The 21,025-nt window shown below is 60.5% G+C and overlaps 1 protein-coding gene across 8 annotated transcripts; it reads left to right on the top strand.

The window, feature by feature from the left end:
• The first annotated feature begins 1,525 nt into the window (after positions 1-1,525).
• DNAJB5 (DnaJ heat shock protein family (Hsp40) member B5) lies at positions 1,526-18,124 on the top strand. Of its 8 annotated transcripts, none has more exons than XM_052778236.1 (5): positions 1,533-1,586; positions 4,266-4,386; positions 8,698-8,942; positions 11,083-11,681; positions 16,094-18,124. In XM_052778236.1, exons 2-5 carry the CDS (start codon positions 4,349-4,351, stop codon positions 16,325-16,327), a joined length of 1,116 nt encoding a protein of 371 aa, XP_052634196.1. In that variant the 5' UTR covers positions 1,533-1,586; positions 4,266-4,348; the 3' UTR covers positions 16,328-18,124. The 8 variants fall into 8 exon arrangements, with proteins under 8 accessions (XP_052634198.1, XP_052634196.1, XP_052634194.1 ...); XM_052778234.1 differs by lacking the exon at positions 1,533-1,586 and adding an exon at positions 4,941-5,575 and having other exon boundaries at positions 3,939-4,386; XM_052778238.1 differs by lacking the exon at positions 4,266-4,386 and having other exon boundaries at positions 1,526-1,586.
• Positions 18,125-21,025: the final 2,901 nt, after the last annotated feature.

Here is a 21,025-nt window from a genome sequence, read left to right as displayed (position 1 = left end):
GCCAGCCCCAGCTTCCCCAACCCAGGGCCTCCAATGCCCCCGGCGATGAAAGGCCGAAACAAAAAGCATTTGCAAGGCCAGGGCATCGGTCTGGCGCGGGACAAGCGGCACAAGCTCCCCCCCCATCTGGGGTTATGCAGTCGGTCGAACACGTTGACAGTGAAATGGACGGGTGACAGCGAGTGCTGGTTTAATATCACGATGACTCAGCCGCTGTGCGGGGAGCACAGTGAAAACTCCCAACTCCCCCAGCTCGGAGGGGCTCCATGAACAACAGTTCATGGGGAGAAGGGAGGAGCCCGGGTGGCTGCTCGCACCCTGCCCCGAAGAGCCAGGGACCCCAGCCCCATCCCAGTAAAGGACGGGGAGACCGACGTGGTGACCAAACCACAGGGGACGGACAAGCCCCGAGCCTAGAAGTTACTCCAAAACGCCCCATTCAAACACCTCCTCAGTAAGGGGAAGCGTACAGAGGTTACAAAAGCACCCTCTAATCTGACACAAACGTCATGCTGACAGCCTCAACCGCTCACATCACCCATGAGCCGCAGCGCCCGCGGGACCAGCTGCTTCCCCCCTCGGTCTCGGGTCAGGTCCGCAGGTAGGACGCTGCCCCGAAGGGGATCCTCGCTCTGCGCCGACCGTCTCTCCCCCAACTCCACGGGGACAAGAGATGGGCTTTCTCCTCGGGACGGGCGCGTTTCCTAGGACAAAATCCCAGACGCTGGCTCCCGACAGCTCCTCCGGCCGGGAGCCGCCTCGCTCCCCGGCCTAACCCCGGCCGGCGTGACGGGCGAGGACTCGCAGGTCGAGACCCCCAAAGGCGCTCCCCCCTCGGAAAAGGGATGGCGCTGACGGCGTTTCGCAGAGGGACGGTGCCGGCAGCGCTGGGCCCAGCCGGGGCGGCCGCAGGGCTGTGGGGTGACCCGGGGTGAGCGGGTCGGGTGGGGGGGGGGGCGGCTTTAAACACGGCCCCCAGGCCTCACGCCTCACACCCGGCCTCCGGGGTGACCGGCCTTACCCCGCAGGTGAGACCTCACACACACACCCCCCCCCCCCCCCCACGAAGGACCCACGTCACGCCGGGTGTTGCCCCCCGGGGACAGCGGTGTCCGGGGGGGGCGGGGGGGGCTCTACCCCCCCCGCCCGCTCAGAGCCCCCCCCCCCCTTCCCCCCCCCGCCCGGACTCCTGGGGGGGGGTGAGGGGGAAGGTTGGATGAGCGGCGCCCCGCTGACGTCACAGCCTTCCAGAAGATTCCCGCGAGGATCCCGCCGCTCCGAACGAGAGACTGACCAATGAGAGCGCGCCGGAGGGGCGGTGCCGGCTTAAACTGGCCAATGGGAGGCGGCGGTAGGGAGGGGGGGGCGAGGCGGGCGGGGTGGAAGGCGAGGCTTCGCCTTCTACCCCGCCCTACTCGCCCCGCCTCCTTCTCAGGGAGAGCCAATGAGCGCGGCGCGGTGAGGCGACGGACAGCCTCCCGGCCCAACGGGGCGGGGCGCGCGCGGGCGGGACTCCCCCCTGACGTGGTGGCCGGGGGGGCGGGGGTGGCTCAGCGAGCGCGCGGCGCCCCAGGACAGCGCGAGCGGTGAGTGCCGGGGGCGGCGGCGGCAGCGGAGGAGGAGGAGGAGGAGGAGGAGGAGGAGGATGGCGAGGAGGAGGATGGCCGGCCTGCCCCACTGCGCTGCCCCAGACCGCCGTCCCGTCCCACAGACCCCCACGGCGCCGGCACCGGCGTCCCGGTGGGGACGGGTGCGCGGCCCCTCCGCCCCCTGCGGTGACAGGGTGTCGCTGTGGGGCTGGGGGGGGGTGTCAGTCCCCCTGCCCCGTGGGGTGACAGGGTGTCACTGTGGGGTCAGACCCCCTGCCCTGTGTGGTGACAGGGTGTCGCTGTGGGGCTGAGGGGGTCAGACCCCCTGCCTCGTGGGGTGACAGGGTGTCACGGTGGGGCTGGGGGGGTCAGACCCCCTGCTTCGTGGGGTGACAGGGTGTCCCTGGGGGGCTGGGGGGGTCAGACCCCCTGCCTCGTGGGGTGACAGGGTGTCACTGTGGGGTCAGACCCCCTGCCTCGTGGGGTGACAGGGTGTCCCTGGGGGGCTGAGGGGGTCAGACCCCCTGCCTCGTGGGGTGACAGGGTGTCCCTGGGGGGCTGGGGGGGTCAGACCCCCTGCCTCGTGGGGTGACAGGGTGTCCCTGGGGGGCTGGGGGGGTCAGACCCCCTGCCTCGTGGGGTGACAGGGTGTCACGGTGGGGCTGAGGGTGGTCAGACCCCCTGCCCCGTGGGGTGACAGGGTGTCACTGTGGGGTCAGACCCCCTGCCTCGTGGGGTGACAGGGTGTCCCTGGGGGGCTGGGGGGGGTCAGACCCCCTGCCCCGTGGGGTGACAGGGTGTCACGGTGGGGCTGGGGGGGGTCAGACCCCCTGCCCCGTGGGGTGACAGGGTGTCACGGTGGGGCTGAGGGGGGTCAGACCCCCTGCCCCGTGGGGTGACAGGGTGTCCCTGGGGGGGTCAGACCCCCTGCCTCGTGGGGTGACAGGGTGTCACGGTGGGGCTGAGGGTGGTCGGACCCCCTGCCCTGTGGGGTGACAGGGTGTCCCTGGGGGGCCAGACCCCCTGCCTCGTGGGGTGACAGGGTGTCCCTGGGGGGGCCAGACCCCCTGCCCCGTGGGGTGACAGGGTGTCCCTGGGGGGGTCAGACCCCCTGCCCCGTGGGGTGACAGGGTGTCATTGTGGCGGTCAGTCCCTCAGCCCCATGACATGACGGAGTTCCACTGTGGGTGGGCTAGCCCCTCTGCACCCACGGGGTGACAGTCTGACCCGATGGGGGGTTAAACCTCTGTCTTATGAAGTGACAGGGTGTCTCTTTGGGGCTGGCAGTGTCGGCCCCTCTGCCCATGGGGTGACGGGGTATCGCTGTGGGGCTGGGAAGGGGAGGTTAGCCCCTCTGCCCCTTTGTGGCTGGGGAATGGAGGCTAGCCCCATTGCCCCCACAGGTGACAGTGTGTCCCTATGGGGCTGAAGGCAGGGGAGAAAGGGGTTGGTGCCTCTGCCCCCGTGGGGTGACAGGGTTTCCTGGTGGGGCTGTGAGGCAGGGTTAACTGCTCTGCCCTACCTAGTGACAGCATGTCCCCGTGGGTCTGAAGGGGCTGGGAGGAAGGGGTTAATCCCCCTGCCCCATAACAATAACAGTGCGTCCAAGTGGGGCTGGGAGGAAGGGGTTAAACCGCTCCCCCCCCATGGGGCTGTCCTACAGCCCTATAGGGCTGGAGAGGGCAGTGAGGTGAGTGTTAACCCTTCTATCCCCTCCCGCTTTGGAGGGAATAATGTGCCCTGTTGGAGCTGTGTGGTGTGGCTAGGAAGGGGTTAACCCCCCCACACACACCCCCGCGTAGGGGGCACCAGTGTATCCCAGTGGGGCTGAACTGGGTGGTGAGGAAATGCATAACCCCTGCCCAGGTAACAGTAATGGGATTGGAGGGGCCAGCAAGGAAGGGGTTAACCCCTTGTCCCCAGTCGAGGTGACGGTGTCCCCCGGGAGAGCTGGCCGTGGGGAGGAAAGGGTTAACCCGCTTTCCCCTTGGGGCAGGCAGTGGGTCCCCGGGGGGGGGGCTGGAGGGATGACGAGGGGTCACCCCAGGCAGGGGCCAGCACCCCCGTGGGGCCGTGCAACGGGGCACAGCGGTAGGGGAGGGGGGGAGTGAGGACCCCTCTCCGTGCAGGTGACAGCTGCTCACCGAGCCCCTAAATGGGGCACCCCTAAATGGGGCACCGCCTGTGGGGGTGGGGGGGGGGGTTAACCCCATTCCCACACAGGTCTTAGCCCCCAGTGGGGCTGGGCAGGGGGCACCGGGGAGCGGGGTGCGGGGGGGGGGTTCAACCCCATCCCCACACCACTGTGAGCACCCCAGTGGGGCTGGAAAGAGGGGATCCTATATGGGGAGTCGCTGTGGGGCGGGGGGGGGGAGACTTGACCCCATGCCCACACAGGAGGCAGCACCCCGTGGGCATGGAGATGGGGGACCCCATTTGGGGAGACATTGAGGGGGTCTTGACCCATCCCCAGGCAGGAGGCAGCAGCCTGGCAGCGGGGGGCGTGCCGGCAGAGGCAGCGAGGGGAGGGTTAACCCCGTCCCCACGCAGGTGCCGGCACCCCAGTGGGGCTGTCGGTGGGGAGGGGGAGGCGGGCGGTGCGTGTGGGGGCCCGGGGAGGGGATGATTCATTGCGGGTAGTCATGACATTGCTGCCTGGTTGCCTGCGGCTGCCAGCCGTCACGGGCACGGGTGGCTCTGCCTGCCCCGGCACGCCGAGATCCCCTCCGGCTCCCTGACCGAACCCGGGACACGCTGCCATGCCGGCCATCCTGCTCTTCTGGAGCCGCGCCGAGAGGTACGCACCCACCCCGGCAAGCCCCAGCTCGGCCACCCCGGCACTGGGTGCCCGGCGAGCCACCGGACCCCCAAACCCTGGGGACGCAGCAGGCTGTGGGCTATCACCTGCCCGGCATTTTCGCTCGCCCGAGGGTGGGATGCAGGAGCCGCCCGGTGATGTCCCGGTACTGCTGCTTGATTTCGGTGTGGGGCATCCGGAGAGGATGCTCTCCGTGGCCCGTGAGTGACGGTGACGGAATGTGGAGGGGGGGACACAGTGGCATTGGATTTCCTTGGCGCACCTGAAGGTGACTTCTCAGAAGTAGGTTTTGCGCCGCCGGGCTCGGAGGAGGCACCGTCCCGGTGCCCCACTGCGGCGGGGGAGCCCCGGACCCCTTCTGCCGGGGGGACCAGTGCCGGCACCTGGTGAGGGGGATACAGGGACCCCCGCGCATCCGAAGGGGAAAGCTGGGGAGGTGCAAATTGGTTAACGTGACTTTTTTTTTTTTTTTTTTTTCCACATCACCGCCGCCCTACTTTTCTCCCTCCCCGATTCGCCCGGTGGGTGCACAGCCCTGGGCGTCAGCAAAGTCGGTTCTGGGGACACCGGGGGGCTCCTGGCTGTGCTCCCTGCTCCTCGGCGGGGGCTGCGTGGGGGACGTGACAGCAGCGGGGCGGCCGGGTGCCTTGCGGCAGCTGGGAGGGAGGGTGCTGGAGCTGACGGCAGAAGTGTCTTAATCCGTTGGCTTAGCGAGAAAGCGTCAAGAAACCAATTAAAAGGAAAATTACGCCTCAGCAAGCGACTCCATTGAAGGGTCCCCCCGTGCGCGGCTGGGAAGCACACAAAGGACGGCAGCTCCACGCCAGCACCGCGTCGACGCTCGCTTGCCCGCTGCCAAAGCCCTTTCAGAGCCGTCCTGGGAGCGGAGGTCAGAGCCAACAGGCACGGGGCTGGCGAGGAGCTGCCTTTTCGGTGTGCCGGAGGAGCCGGAGGGAGAGGCTTGCCACCAGAGCATCATCCCTCGGCGGCACCAGCATCCCCGGCACAAGCCAGCACCTTCCTCTCGGCTGTCCCCCTGCCACCCTCCGGTGCCTCCCAGCCGGGCACACGGCACCTGCCGGCGCCTGTGGACAACCGCGATGTTTAAAATAAAACTAGAGCCTTTAAAAATGACGGCCTGGACTCTGAATGTGTTCGTAAAGTTTCGGTAAGTGGGTTTCCACCTCTCGACCTTGTGTCCTCGTTAAACCATCGGTGCCTGTCCCCAGCGTCCCGCGGTGACCTTGCACCCTGAGATGGAAAAAAACCAAAAAACCTCCCTGGTGCTGCTGCCGGGGTGGGTTTGTTCCCTTAGATGACTGTCGAGCGGAGGGATTATGTCAAACGATCGCTATTCAGCTGGCGCGCTCATCCAGCGGTTACACGGGCTGATGTCATGTGCGGGGCTGGAACAAAGATTTAATTTTTTTTTTTTTTTTTTTTGGTGTGGTGGCAAGAGGAGGATGGAGGCTGGGGCTGGCTCGTCGCAGCTGGGGGATGCTTGTGGTTTTCTCCAAGGCTGGGTGGCCATGGCTTGTCCAGAGGCTTGTCTGGTTTAGGAGGGCGATACAGGAATGGCTTTTGCCCGCCTGAAACCCGCCCTGCGGCGCCTTCCCCCCCCTCCCCGCTCCCGAGGGGGTTAAATGGGAAGGCAGGAGAGGATGACTGAGCAGAAGGGGGAGAGGATCGGTGGCAAGGCGCAGCTGATCCCCGGGAGGTGGGAGGGAAGGAGGGAGGCTCTGCGGGGACAGAGTCGTGTTTTACCATCATCTCGCATGTGAGCATCGCCTCCGGAGTGTGCCTTAACCCACCAGGTCACCCGCCGGCGGCTGGTCCTCATCGGCACGGTAAACTGCGGCACGGGGTTGCGTTTCGGCAGAGATATTCCCCCTTCCCTGATCACAGCCAGACAAAGGGGTCCCCAGCCAGGAGAGCATCCTTGGCGGGCATCCCCACGCTGGCCAAAGGCCCCTTCGGCGGTCAAGACCAGAGACCTTGCGGGGGGTGACAGCGTTTTGCCGGGATGGGATGTATTTTTGTGGGAAGCACCGTGGGGTTTCGGCTGGGTGAGGGGGTCCTGGTGGTGCCGTCGGTTTGGGCTGCGCGGGGTCGGAGCCGGGTGCTGTGGTCCCCCAGTGGGGGGAAACTGAAGGTTTGCCACCTCCGTGTCTCTCAAGTTGGGGTGCGATGGGGTTGTCTTCAGCGCTGCCTGGCTTGCCCTCGCTGTGGGAGGGTTGGCATCATCCAGGCAGGCCAAATCCTGGTCCAGGTGCTGGTGCTGGTCGCAGGGAGCCCCTGCCCTGCACCGGAGGCTGCTGTGGGGTGGGGAGGCGTTGGGGTGACCTTTGGCGGGGGGGATTGGCAGGTTACCTCTCAGCCCCCCTGCCTGTCGCTCACCCCAGGTCTCCCCCAGCCCCCCAGCCCCGCGGGGAGGGCAGATGGGGAGGCGGAGGCGGGCAGGGGGCAGAGCATCCCCCAGCGCCTGCGTGGGCTGGGTTGGGTGCCGCCGGCAGCTCTGCGCGCAGGAGCTGGTACGGAACCGTGCTGGCATCCAGGAGCTGCCGCGGGAGACGCTGTCGGATGCTCTTTACGCCCCCAGGACCTTCTCTCACCTCTTTTGTGCCCACCCCGAGGCTGCCGCATGCATCCACAGGTGCTCCCATCTCCCCTCTACCGTGTCCTTCAGAGGTCTGTGCCTTGGGTGCCTTAGCCGCCCTCCCCACCTACAGCAAAGTACCTGCTCCATGGCTGGGGCAAAAAAGAGCAGAAGTTGGTGGTTTGGATTGAGGTGGCCAAGTGTGGGGCCAATTTCCAAGCCCCTGTAGCAGCTACCCAGCTGTAGAGGGGTTATTGCCCGAGGTGTGACCCAAGGTAAGCCTTGGATGCTTGGGATGCATGCTGGGGGCTCGGTGCAGCGCCGCAGGCGTGCAGCCCTGGGGGGGCTCAGCCACCCTCATCTGAGCTGCTGTGGTTGGGGCATCCCTCTGTCACCTCCACTGGGAGCTTATGGATAGAGTAAGGACGGGGGAGAGCAGCTGGTAACTTGTATGATAGTGAAGGAAAGGGCCAAAACTCACAGCACATGCTGAAATCTGTCTGCTGGAGGGGCACGATGGGCAGGGGCTGCCCAGGGGCGTTTGGAGCAAGGACGGGGTGAAACCTGGACCGTAGCAGGGAGCAGGACGTGAGCAGGAGGGCTTAGCACAGAGCAGCAGGTCTGCTGGGGCAACACCTGGAGAAGAGCAGGGCCAGCAGCAAGCCCTGAGCTGTGCCATGTGAGGTGGGGGGCTGTTGGGAGTTTGCTGTCAGATAACTGAAGGTTGAGAAGCAGCGGCAAGTTTCCTTGGAGGAGTGTGGGGCTTGCTTAGCCTCTGCCCAGAGGAGCTGCCTTGCCATCTCCTCTGGCTGCTCCCTGGGTCTCTGCAATTCCAGCGGCGTGACTGGGGCATGAATTATGGCCACCCAGTTTTCCATGCCTTAGTAAGGCATGGCCCCGGCCTCGGCCCCCGCATGATGGAGGCAGTGAGCCCTGGGTTTCTGGCTTACTGCAAGATGCAGTTGAAGGCTCTCAGGGAGTGCAAGTCAGGCTAGAAAGTGGGCTTTTTTTCTTAAAACAAAAAAATAAAAAAGCCCTCCCACCATCACAAGATGTTTCTGTCTAACGGCTTCGTTCTCTCTCTTTGCTAAATACAAATTACGGCTCTGACAGCCGGAGGCGCTTATCTCCAGCTGAATGCCAATTGCTTTCAGGAACAAAATGTTTGAAGTTCCTTTAAGGTGAAGGCAGCAGCACGGTCCCTGCCGCTGCTTTCAGCCTCCAAAAACCTGCTGTTATTACCCTGACTCGGGTCCCAGGTCCCCAGCTGGGAGAGAACCGTGCGGGGACAGACACGGGCCGGCAGCTACATTTAGACATACATAGCTCAGCCCTCCTGGCTCAGCAGGGAGGGGATGGGACGGGACGGAGACGCGGTCCTGGCCTGACGTTAGCGGTGGTGTGGCCCCTATAATAACGCCGTGCCCCGTCTTGGGCTCTCCCTCTCGTCGTCAGCCTCAGAGATGAGTCTCCCCATCCCCGCCGTGGGGCTCGAGGGGGTAAAACAGGAGCCGGGCAGCGTCCTGGCACCGGGGCTCTGACCTCCGGTGGGAAGCGTGGACTTGAGCCAGCTCTGGTGCTGCTGGCCGGTGGGACGCAGGGAGCATTGGCTCCGCGATAAGTGCGTGCCGGTCCTGTCCCCGGCTGCCCCAGCGTGATACTTGCCTTACGGAGAGCTGTCTTTCTGCTTTCAGGAATAAGTACTCGGCTCCCGGCAGCGTCGCCGTCATGGGGAAGGACTATTACAAGATTTTGGGCATCCAGACCGGCGCCAACGAGGATGAAATCAAGAAAGCCTATCGTAAAATGGCCCTGAAGTATCACCCTGATAAGAATAAAGACCCCAACGCCGAGGAGAAGTTCAAGGAGATTGCGGAGGCTTACGACGTCCTGAGCGACCCCAAGAAACGAGCCGTTTATGACCAGTATGGGGAGGAAGGTAAGGGGATGAGCACTGCTTGCTCAGAGGCAGGGGTGCGGGGTCCAAACTGGTTTTTATAGGTGAGGGAGCGTTTTCCTACAGAGATGTTCCTGTGATTCGTGCCTGCCCCTGAAACAGGGCTGGTAGCTGCAGAATTGGGGAGAATGAGGGCTCTGTGGGTGCCAGAAATCGCCTCTCATCCCACTCCTCCCCGGACTGCTCCGCTTTTCCGACCCGCCACCCTGCTTCCTGGGATGGCTGGGCTTTCCCTGCCCTCTGCCCCCAAACCCCTGCAGCTGGCTGAGACGATGGAAGTGGAAGGAACTCGCTTCCTGGGTCATACCTGGGGTAATTCATTAGCAACCCTTTAATTGACCTAAATTTCCCCGTGAGGAAGTATTGGTTTTGCCTGCATTTCCCCCTGCATTTGGGCACTGGTCCCACTGTCCTCCCCGGTACAGGCTGACCTACAGGATTCAAAGCTTTTCCCAATTTAAGTAATAGGTCCTTGTTTTGAAACCAAGCGGCTGCTGTTGTCTGGTGGTTGGCATGGAGGAGGAGGAGAGCGGCTCCACCACAGGCGGCCTTATTAGTCGAAGATGGAAGAGCGCAACCCCATTCGAGGAGAGCGCCGAATAGCATCTGCATTAATCAGCCCAGGACTTGGGTGCTTAAAAGAGCAGGAGGTCTGGCAGGAACAGGCTGCTGGGTGGAAGAGGCAGCCCCTCTCATGGGGCCAGCGGGCAGGTGCATCCCCTAATGAGCCACCAGCAGAATTAATCAGCGGTGGGTTAATCTCTACCCATTAGTAATGTCAGGGCTATGATGGATGCACCAGGCACAGTGATTTGCCACCCTGTAAAAAGAGAAAAGACTGTCTCAAGTGGGAAACCAGTCTTTCCCTGGAGGCGACACTGAAATCGGACCCTGCTCAGGCTGGCGTCACGGGATTAAAGGTGAAACCTCTGGCTGTACAGTCTGTTAGGGATGGGGACTCGCCAGGGATTTGGCGAAATCCCCATCGCTTGAAGGCACCTAAAATAAGAGTGAGTTAAGGAGGGAGGGAAGAACATCCCCCCTCCTTGCCCCATCAGTGTCAGACCAGTGACTGGTCTGTGGCCCCTCCACCTTTCATTTCCCATCAGATGCCATTTTTTTGGAGCAACGTGTCCTGGGGATCAGCATTTTAAGGGGCTTCTGGGTCCCACACTCTGCGGTGGGCAAGGCGAAGCAAAAGCCTCCCGACCCACCCAGAATATTAACTTCGTCAACCAGAAAAGACCCCCAAACTTGCACGCTCTGTTCTTGTCCCCCTCCTATCTCTCACTGCAGGGGGCTGGCACAAGAGACAGCCTGTCAGAAATAGTCAACAGCGTGCCCTGAAAATAGTCCTTGAGCTAGGCTTGGCTTAACCCTTCCCGCCCCTCCTGGTCAAAAATAGCCTTGCAGAGCGTGTGCGACCTCTTTGGGGGGGGGGGGGAACTTGTCATGTGCCTTGGCTGCTTGGGACTTTGGGGGAGTTGCAGTGACGTAAGGCTCAGCCTGGAACAGGGCAGGGGAGTTTCCCCTGGGAATGGTTGCCAAAAGATCCAAACCTTGAGCTTACCTGGCATTTTGTACAGTCCGTATGCAGGGAGCTGTGTGCGGAACGGGAGGTCTGCTGACCCCCACTTGCTCTGCCACCCAAAGTCATGGTCGCTTGCTGAGCTTAAAGCCTGTTCTCACCTGCAAGACATGACGCTCCTGGACTGCGGCCATCAGTGCAGCCCAAGAGACAGGCCATTTGGGCAGAAGGGAGCCTGCCCATGGGGAAAAATGGAGAATGGGCTGGTCAGGAAACGTTTCAAATGAAAAGGCTGTGAATTGGATGGAGAGAACCAAAGAAGCACTTCAGTAGGGATAGCTGGGACAAAACCTGAACAGTTTTGGAGCTTGCTGGGTGTCGAGGCAGGACGGTGTGTCATGGGTTGAGGTGGTGCCTTCCTGGCCCATGCTCTTCGCAGTTGGCTGGGCTGGAGGGGGTGACTCGCACCCCCAGGAGTTGCTGGAAGGGCTGCCCAGAGCCAGCAGAGACCACGGTCCCACCCGGGAAGTGCAGTCCTTGTATGGCGTCTGCCAGCAGAGAGTGTTCATGTCTTGTCTTCCCCTTCTCTTCCAGGTCTCAAAACTGGAGGTGGCTCTTCAGGTGGCTCAGGGAACACTTTCCATTACACCTTCCACGGAGACCCCCACGCCACCTTTGCATCCTTCTTTGGAGGCTCCAACCCTTTCGACATCTTCTTTGCTAGCAGCCGCTCCCGGATGTTCAATGGCTTTGACCAGGAAGACATGGATATCGATGATGATGATGACCCTTTCAGTGCCTTTGGCCGGTTTGGCTTCAATGGCATTAATGGGGTTCACCGGCGGCACCAAGAGTCCCTGCACACACGGAGGAAGGTCCAAGACCCACCCATCATCCATGAGCTCCAAGTGTCCCTGGAAGAGATCTACCACGGTTCCACCAAGAGGATGAAGATCACACGCAGAAGGCTCAACGCTGATGGCCGGACCATGCGGACTGAGGACAAGATCCTAAACATTGTCATCAAACGGGGATGGAAGGAGGGAACCAAAATCACATTCCCCAAAGAAGGAGATGCCACCCCAGACAATATCCCTGCTGACATCGTCTTCATCCTCAAGGACAAGCCTCACTCACACTTCAAGAGGGACGGGACGAATGTGGTCTACACAGCAAACATCAGTCTTAAAGAGGTGGGTGTGGGTGGGAAATCCCACAGGGTGGGAGGTGGCGCTGGGTTGTGACATGCGGGGCCAAGATGGGAGTCAGTCCTTCTCCTGCGCTGATGGGGAAGGACCAGGTAGGTTGCGAGAAACACAAGCAAAGACCTCTGCAGAGAGGAGCTGCAGAGGCCAACTTGTGCTTGGTTTTGGAGGTGCTCAACCTCTGTGCTGGGTGTAGGACACAGGTGCCGTGGTCCCTGCTGAACCTTGCTTCTTGAGCCAATACAGGTTGTATTTATCCATTTTCTCCCTTCCTCATATGTCTTGTCCTTCTATTTTAGTGTAGGGTATTCCCATGTGGAAGAGAGCCCAGATCCTCCATAGGAACAAGGGAGAACCCCAGCTGGCTGGCGTGAGTCTGGTCCCTGCTTGTTCTTGTAGCTGAGCCTGCTGTGGCTTAGTTGCTGTTTGCGATAGCGCTGGGTGCCTCTCCCCAAGGACAGAGCGCAGGGTCACGAGGATAAAGGTGGTATCTTGCCCTCCCTGAGCAATGCTTTAGCTGTTTTCCTTGGTTCTGGCTTTCCTAGATAAAAAAACAAAACCGAAATATTCAGGCAGTGAGCAAAACCCAACACATACAGGCTGCCAGTCCTGGAGGTCACAGCAGGGCTGGATGTATCAGAGCCAGCAAGCTATGCGAAAGTGGGAGAGGAAGGGGAGATTACCCCAGTACAAGATGTGCTGTTCGCTGTTGCTGCTGTATAACTACCTTTTAATAAATCCCAACTGGCAGCTGCACTTAACATTGACGTTTTTGGCAGCTGCCATTTGCTGTTCCTTTCAGACTGTAGACTCTGTCTGTCTTATTAATGAGCTGATTTTTTTTGTTTTCCTGAAGGCAGATTTATGTTCTCAAATGCATTTAATAGAAATAAGCTCAATGGGCCAGACCTCAGGTAGGAAAATGTGAGCTCGTTAGAGTGCCAGCGAGTCAGGAGAGCTTTGCAATGGCTCTGCATCCGGCTGGGGCTGTGACCAGGTGTACTGGGGGCAAGGAGCAGCCACATGGGTCAGGCAGAGCTGGGTGCTCCTGGAGCAAACTCAGCTCAAGTTAACCTGCGGAGTCAGTTGAATATCCTTCGCATTGCGAAGTGCAGAGGTTTATTCCTGCAGTGGCTGGCTCCCCTAGCCACTCCAGAAATACTTGGGAGAGACTACCTTATTTATGGAGCCATGCATGCCATATCTCAGATGTTTCCTTCTGTGCATTCCTCTATCTGTAAAATTAACCCCAAGCTGGCTGTTCTGATGTCCAGACCACATTAGCCCAGGTTCATACACTGCTCAGTCTGGAGGGGCTTTTGCCTGGAGTTGCCCTTAGTAGCAGCAAGTGGAGAAACCTGCTCCGGCTCCACGTGCTATTGCACCAGAAGTGCTGGTGCTGGGTTCCTGTGAGCTCCGTGAGCCAGGCGCGCGTGCTGCCGTTTGGTTTGCACGATGCAGTCGTAAAGTGGAAAATTGCTGGTCCGGGCAAATTCCTTGTCTCTCTGAGCTGGAATTTCAGGTCTCTGTCCTCCCCCATCGCAAACCCAACAAGCTGGGCATCCTCAGGGAGCTGCCAGCCTGGCTGCCATCCCCAGGCTGCTGCTTGCCAGGGTAGGGTGATACTCTGCAGCTTTTATCTTCCATGAGAAGTACCTTAAGTGCTCTGGAACACAAGCAGATGCCAGGAGCTCCCCAAATCCATATGCCACCACCTCAGTATGTGATGGGAGTACAACCTCTCCATCACCTGAGCCTACGTCCATAGCCCTAGGCACTGTCCTTGCACCCTTCCTCCTTGTGAGTCTGCCTTTTTTAGCCTGATCTTTAGTCTTTTCCACTGCCACGAGAGCAGCACAGCACAGTGCCAGCAGGCAGAGCAGGCAGGCAAGTGGGTGCCGTGACCCCACTCGTGGCCATGCTGGAGATGCCTCGCTAGCACCCTTCTGCAATGGACAGCAAACCACCTGGTGCTCGGGCTGGGGGCACTCATGAAAGCATCTTCCTCCTCCTCCTCCTCCATCCCACAAGACCCCCTCTGGAGAGCAACCCAGGGAGGCAATGCCTTCCCAGCCCTCAAGTCCCACTGGGTGCCACGTCCCCCCGGCCGGCGTGGTGCGGGTTTGTTGCCACCCGACTGCTGCAGAAGCCAGAGGTGTACGAGGGCTTCCCCAGGGACTTGTGGGCTGCGGGGAAGTGTCCCTTCCTACAATTACAGGCGCGCGTCGCAGTGGGAGGCTGAGGGAGGGAGGATTGACACCGCTCCGCCGGCAGCTGCCTCTCCGAGGAGGCAGATCTTCAGGCAACGCTGCCGGCAGGGCCTTGTGCCCGCCCGGCTGCCTGCCTAACGCCTGCCCTCGGCAGCCGCCCGTGTTTCATCCTTTACCTGGTGTCACCTTCCTCGAAGCATCAGCACCTGGCTGAGACGTGACCTGTGGTGACGTCCCTCCCGGTGGCTTCGCTGTGAGCGGAGGAGGACCCAACGCTGACCTAGATAAAGCTCTGCACTCGCAGCACAGCGCTCAGCTATCAAACCCAGGGTGATTTAATCCCCAGGGATAAACTGAGCCTCTTTCTAGGATGCGGGGCAGCTCCCACGGTTACTGGTGTTACTTCAGCAACCGGTTTCCCAAATGCCTGCGAAGTTGAGCAAGAAGAATGAAAAACAGGGACATACGGTGGAGGAGCGATCGCCTTGGATTCTTGTATCTTGGGTCTAGGAAGGATACGTTAAGATCCCATCTGCCTTCGCTGTTACCACCCGCTCCCGCTTGCATCCCTCTGCTTGCTCTGTCCACGTGCCCCATCCTGTTCTCCTTCCCATTTTGTGGCTGGAGATGTCCTTTCCCTGGCACACGCAGACCTGTGCAGCCCTCCATGGCACATGGCAGCAGGCACCAGCAAGCAGGAGGGCTCCAGCATCCTTGGGTGAGCATGGTGAAGAAATGCACTGATGGGGAGAGATTGTCCTTTGGTTCCCCCCCCACCTGCTGGAGGTCCAGCCAAACACCCACTGCTTGCACAGAGCTAGCGATGGGCATCCTCCTGCAGCCAAAAAAGCTCATCCCTGGAGGATACTTTTCCCAGGAGAAGAAACCGTGCAGATGAGCTCTGCAAGGAGACGGCCCCATCTCTCCTGTTTTCCACTCACTGGAGCCCCCCAGCCAGCTCCAGTATGGGTCCCCCAGCAATCTCCCTGGTGCAAAGCCCTGGCTCAGCCGCAGAAGCCGCAGCCATCAGCCCTGAGCCAGTGGCCAGCACGAGAAGAAGAGATGTTTCTCCTGGTGCCTGTTGCTGCTCTGCCACCAGAGGTTTTTCCTGGGGACGAGAATGCAAAAGATCCCCCCATCTACCCCCAAAACAGCAATTGCATCCTCCTCCCCTCCCTTTGCAGGGTTTTTTGGTAGGGCTGGGACCCCCAGGACCCGGCTCAGAGGGGCAAACCTACACCAACCCTGCACTGGGAAGCTCGAGGCTGTACCCCTGGCAACCCCCCCCCCCCCCCACACCTCTTCCAGAAGCATCGCTCCACGATCCTTTCCCTCAGCCCTTGCCGAAAGCCTGGAGACGATCCTGCCCACGTGTACGCCAGAGCTGTCTGAGTTATTTAAGGACACAAGGATTTTCTTGCTGCATTCCCGTGTCACGTGGCTTGCTAATGCAGGCCAGCTTGCGGCTGCCGCGGCACCCACCACCCCAGCTGCTGCCAGGGGCTGGGGTACAACAGGGTGGCACCCACGAAACTGGCTCTTGGCTTTGTAATGGGGACTGGCAATGGGGACCAGCCCCTCTGGGACCCCGGCTTCTAGGAAAGCTCGGTGCTGCGTTGGGGCTGCACCACAATCCCATGCCAGCGTAACCTTTTGGGGGCTGTTGAGTGGGGGGGACGGGACGGAACATGGGCTGTGCTATAGATAACCCCCAGCACCGAGCAGAGCTGCAGGGCTCCAGAGGGTGACAGCTGATGAACTGCGTCGGCATCCGATGATCTCAGCTGGATTTTCGGCTGCCTGAGGCTGGGCGGCGAGTCTGGGAGGGGGCTAAATTTAGCCTGTCCTGTTGCTGTGAGTGGCCAGGCGCTTGCTGGTGGTGCCTCCTGGGGAGCCCAGGAGGTGAGGAGGGGGGGTCCTTCCCCCCATGAGGCTGGGGCAGCCCTCGCCTGGGGCACCCCTCTCCTGCACGGCTCCTGCAGCCCAGTTCATGGTGGTTAGACTGGGCTGGCACCAGCAGAGACCTGGGCTTGCACTGGTGAGCATCAACCGATGCTCTTGGGCATCATCCAGATAGAGCTGGGTGGTTTAACCCAGGGAGAAGCCGGTGGGGCATCGGAATGTGGCTGTCAGGATGCTTTGGGGTATCATCAGCCCCGTCTGATGGCATGTCTCCTCTTCTCCCTGCAGGCCTTGTGCGGCTGCACCGTGAACATTCCCACCATCGATGGGCGGGTGATCCCGCTTCCCTGCAACGACATCATCAAGCCGGGGACAGTGAAGAGACTACGTGGGGAGGGGCTGCCCTTCCCCAAGGCCCCCAGCCAGCGAGGAGACTTGATCGTGGAGTTCAAAATCCGCTTCCCGGACAGAATAGCTCCCCAGACGAGACAGATCCTCAAGCAACACCTCCCGTGCTCCTAGAGCCCGGGGACTCTCCTCCAAGCAGCAATACTCCAAATGCACGTGCTGCAGCACCCAGCCTGCACAAAGCAGAGGGTGCTACAGCACTTACTTTCAAATGCAAAAAAAACAACCCCTCGCACCACTTCACTTGCCCCCAAAACTCACCCAACCCACCCCCCCATCCATCCCTCTCCCCATCCATCCCTCTTGGCCTGTTTTCTACTCCAGCAGCGGGGAGGCTCCTGCCCATCATGGCTCTCTTGGCTGCCAAACCTTTTTTTTTTTTTTTTTTTTCCCAGAGGTCCAGCTTTTCCACCTCACACATGCAAGTGGCGTGGGCCCTTTACCCAGGGAGGTACGTCACGTTGTGGGTTTTTTTATGTCACCTGCTTTTCAGGCCACTTCTCCCATGAGAGGCTGGACTTGTCAGGGTCTGGCGCAATGTAAATAGGACTCTGCAGGATCTGGCATCCCCGCTGTTAGTTTTTCTCTTCCCTTCTTCGATACTTGCTGCTGTTTGGGGTCCTGGCTGTACCGCGGTGCCGATCGCTCCCGCCCGCGGTGGCCCCCCGCCCTGTAGCCGGACTGTTTCTCACCTGGGACCATGGTACTGAGTCCAACCGTGGTCTGCTCTCCTGTGCCAAGCCTACAACCGTGCCAAACAATGGAGCACGTGGGGATGGTCCCGTCCAGCCTCCTGCTGACCCCGGTGCCCGTGGGCAGCAGCTGCCTGCACCCGCTGCCCGCAGAGCCCCAGCCAGCAGGAGGAGGGGGAAAGCCCAGGGTGGAGCTTTCTTGTTCAGATATGTTGAGTTTGCATTGCTGCTTTTTTTTTAAATAAGTATATATAGAGCTCATTAGACGATAAACTCCGTAAGGGTTTTTTTCTCTGCCCGTTTTGGGATTCCTGGCGTGGTGCACCCTGATTTTTCTTTTTGGGGGATAGTTCAGCTGCACAAACATCAAACCCTTGGGGCGGGGGTGCGGTGGTGTGTAGCACAAGTCAGGGTGCAAAGCAGAGCCAAGCGTGAGCAGAGCTGTGGGTTTCACTAGCCTTTGAGGTCAACATTGGGGATTTTGATAAGAAGAGAAAGGCGCATGTATATATTTTTCTACAGGGACGATTCATTCAGGAGGTATTTCTAGGCGTCAGGGTGGAGCTGGGAGGCGCATGAGGCAATCTGCTTAGTGGCTTCATTTTCAAATGCTGTATTTTTTTAAAACCTTTGGATTTCCATCAGGAGAATTTTTATATTTCTTACCTTTCTCGGCCCACTCTGCCTCATGCCAGTTTTTTTTCCCGGGAAAGGGCTCCTACGGAGCAGGAGGCGCGTTCGACCTGGCTTTGTACAGCTCCTCTTCCACTGCAGCACCACGGAGAAAACCCCTGCCAAAATATTCCCCCTGCCCCGGGAATCATTTTTTTTAAAGGCAAATCACTGACTTGAAACAGGGGGTCCTTTGGGGCGGAGGGGTGAGCGCAGGGCATCCGTAGGGGCTGGGTGCACAGCTGTACAGTATATCATACAGGGTGAGAAGACCCGTTAGACGCTGCTTAATTAATTGCCTGGTTTGGCCGGTGAGGGGACACCACCAGTTCCCTCCACTGGTCCCTGTGGAGTTCGACGTAGAGAAACCTGGTGGACACCGTGAGCGAGAAGACAGGCCAGCGCGCAGATGCAAGCTGCTTTGTTTTTCTCAGTTTCAATGAGACCTGAATGTTTTATAGTGGGGTTTTTTGTAATTTTTTTTTTTTTTTTTTTTTTGTAATGTCAGTATTGAGAGAAATGAAGAAATAAAGTATTTTAAAAAATATACTTCCTTGGAGCATGTTGTGATGGGAGATGCTGGGCTGCGCCCACGCAGGCAGCAGGGACAGAGGGGTCTGTGCCAGGGTCATCCCCACCACCGGGCTGGCCGGGTGCCTGGGACCTTCAGAACTGATAAAGAAGGGAGTAACCGGCCTGGTGCGCAGGAACTTTGAGGCTGGCAGGGAGATGAAGAAGAAATCTGTTCATTTTTGTCTAATTGGTGGACAGGACCTTCAGGGCCTGATGATGAGGGGACAGGGAAATATATGTGACCCGCTCGGTCACCGAGAATGGCTGCTCGCCTCATAAAAGGGTGTTAGTTGTGCTAACCACATTGCCAGGGATCGGGAGCAGGGGAACCGGTCAGGGGCTCTGCATCCCCTTGGGGATCCCGGGACGTGGCTGACACAGGCAGTGGGGTGTGCAGCTGGGAACGGGTTGGCAAAGGGGGCTCCTCGCTGGCTGCCCGGGGGGGGGACTGGAGAGACAGCAGCGCCCAGCTCTTCTCGGAGGGGCCCTGGGGCAGGGCCAGAGGCAGCAGCACAAGTTGCACCCAGGGAAAGTCCTGCTGACACTGGGAAAACCTCACCCATAAGCTCCAGGAGGAGCAGGACGCAAGGACAGGCAATAAGCGCAAAACCCATGGGTGTTATGCCTTGGGAGGGGATTGGGCAGAGGCTACTGAACCCCAAATGGGGGCCATGGCTCACTGCCCCCTCCCAGGCAACAGCTCAGGCCCATGAAATCACCCCACAAAAACCCAACCCTGCAGCCCACACAGCAGACAGGGCTGGGAGCAGATAATGGGCTGGGCAGACTGGGGGGGAGGCAGAGCCAGCACAGCCCCACAACGGCCATGGGGGCTGACAGTGCTGCCGGGGATGCCCACGGGGCAGGGGATGGCCGTGGGGAGGGGAAGCCCTTGGAGCAGGAACACTTTATGGGGAAGGGATGCCCATGGGGCAGTGGATGTCAATAGGGAGGGCACATCCATGGAGCAGGGGATACTCGTGGAGGAGGCACGCCTGTGGTGGGGGGATGCCCTTGAGGCACGCATAGCCATGGGGAGGGGATGTCCTTGGGGCCAGGGATGCCCACGGGGCAGGGATGCCCACAGCGCGGCTGTGCCAGGTCCGCAGTGGGACGGGGGACCCGCCGAGCGCGGCCGCTGCCTGCCCTCTGCTGGCAAGAGCGCCTGCCGGGCTCGCAGGGTTTTGGGGTGCTGCAGGAGGGCCCCAATCCCTTGGGTCAGGGACCCGCCTCTCACCCCAACACCTTGGCCGGGGAGGGGGTCCCCCATCCTGCACCCACCGTGGCTGGGATGCAGCCCCTAGGAGGTCGCACGGTCCCAGTGGGGACCGGCTGTAGGGCTGGGGGGGGGGGGGGGGGAACGACATGACAATGATGACGACGTGGTTCTGGGGCCACACGGGGAACCCCAGGGGGTCACAGGGAGATGCCGAACATGGTGGCAACGAAAGGGCTGCCCTCAGCTGACCCCCTCACTAATCCCACACCATGGAGGGCAAGACTCAGCCAACAGCCCCTTCCTCCCCCAGCACCTTTGGGGGCTGCCCAGTCCCCCCAGCAAGGAGCTGGGCAGGGAAGGAGAGTGCCGCGGGAAGGCTCTTGCCCCTGCAGCTACCAGGGGTCTCTGCTGCGGGGGGGCGGCCCCTAGAAAGGGGCAGGGGCTGGGGCCAAACCCAGTCCCCAGCATCAACTGCTCTCCTGGAGCTGCTGGGGTTTCATGGGGGTGGGGAGCCCCAGCCAAGCTCCCCGGCTGCAGCAGGTGCTGATTTGGGGGGACACCCTCAGTCCCCCAGCAGGTTTACACTGCTCCAGGGTGGGGGCAGATGCTCCCAGAGCTCCCGTGGGTGCTGTCCCGCCATGTGCCACAGGTGGCAAAGAAAGATGAGGTTTTCCAGCCCCCCTGCTGGATTTAATTTAATTAGCATTTGCAATTAGGAGAGGCAGCAGGGAAGACTTGGGCTGCCGGGAGCTGGGACATGCATGCCACCATGCCCTGCTTGCCCCGGCCTCCACCGCAGGCAGAGATGCCAGGATGGATCTTGCCTGAGCACTCGCTGGGTGCTGATGGTCCCAAAGCGGCAGGAAGAAACCCACCCCCTGCCAGAGCCGAGGAAGGCTTTGGGGAGAGTCCTGGAGAGCTCCTGGCAGGGTTACAGGGCAGCCCTTTCCCCCTTCCCAGGTGGCTGAAAGGGGCTGTGTTCCTGGTTCCCACCCCCCGGCTGGAGCTGCCTCTCTCCTGGGTTGCACTGGTGAAGCAGTGGGACACGAAGGCAAAACCAGCATCTGCATCCCTGCAGAGCAGTGGGGAGAAGCATAGGCAGGGAAGCAGCCCTGGAGTAAAAGCTTCCAGCTGCTAGTTGACCCAAAAAAAGGGCTGGTGTGGGGCAGGGAGGTGATGGCCAGCGTCCCTGCAGGAGCGAGCAGCAGCATTTTCTCTAACAGAGGTAGCATGAGGACAGGGCAAGAGCAGTGCTGGCAGAGCGCTCTGAAGTAGGACAGAGCACCTGAGCTGCCCACCCTCCCCAGGGACCTACGTGGCCTCCTACCCCAGCAGGAGGTTGTGCTATTTAAACACAGCGTTCCCAATTTCAGCACGTTTCTCCCCACTGCTACGCACAAGCCCCCTCTCACAGATAGTCCTGTCCTTCTGCCATTTTGAGACTTGCCTCTCCCCTTAAATTGAGCTGGTTTGATGGAGCCCTCCAAGATCTGCCAGGCTTTAGGGCAGAAACTCCCACGGCCCGAGCCCCACACAACTCCATGGGATGGGGGGAAGGTTGCCCTCTCCATCCCCAAAAGCCTGGGGCAACCTTCTGCCACACCATCCACATTTAACCCTCTCTGCAGAAACCCTCAGTTCCTGCAGCCCCCTAAA

Source organism: Harpia harpyja, chromosome Z, assembly GCF_026419915.1.
Source record: "Harpia harpyja isolate bHarHar1 chromosome Z, bHarHar1 primary haplotype, whole genome shotgun sequence".
NCBI lineage: Eukaryota > Metazoa > Chordata > Aves > Accipitriformes > Accipitridae > Harpia > Harpia harpyja.
This window is presented reverse-complemented; position numbering and strand designations above follow the sequence as displayed.

Coding starts and splice junctions, on each gene's coding strand:
- DNAJB5 (XM_052778234.1), top strand. CDS start 5,508: ATGTTTAAAATAAAACTAGAGCCTTTAAAAATGACGGCCTGGACTCTG. Junction 5,576..8,697: donor AATGTGTTCGTAAAGTTTCG/GTAAGTGGGTTT, acceptor TTCTGCTTTCAG/GAATAAGTACTCGGCTCCCG. Junction 8,943..11,082: donor TGACCAGTATGGGGAGGAAG/GTAAGGGGATGA, acceptor CTTCTCTTCCAG/GTCTCAAAACTGGAGGTGGC.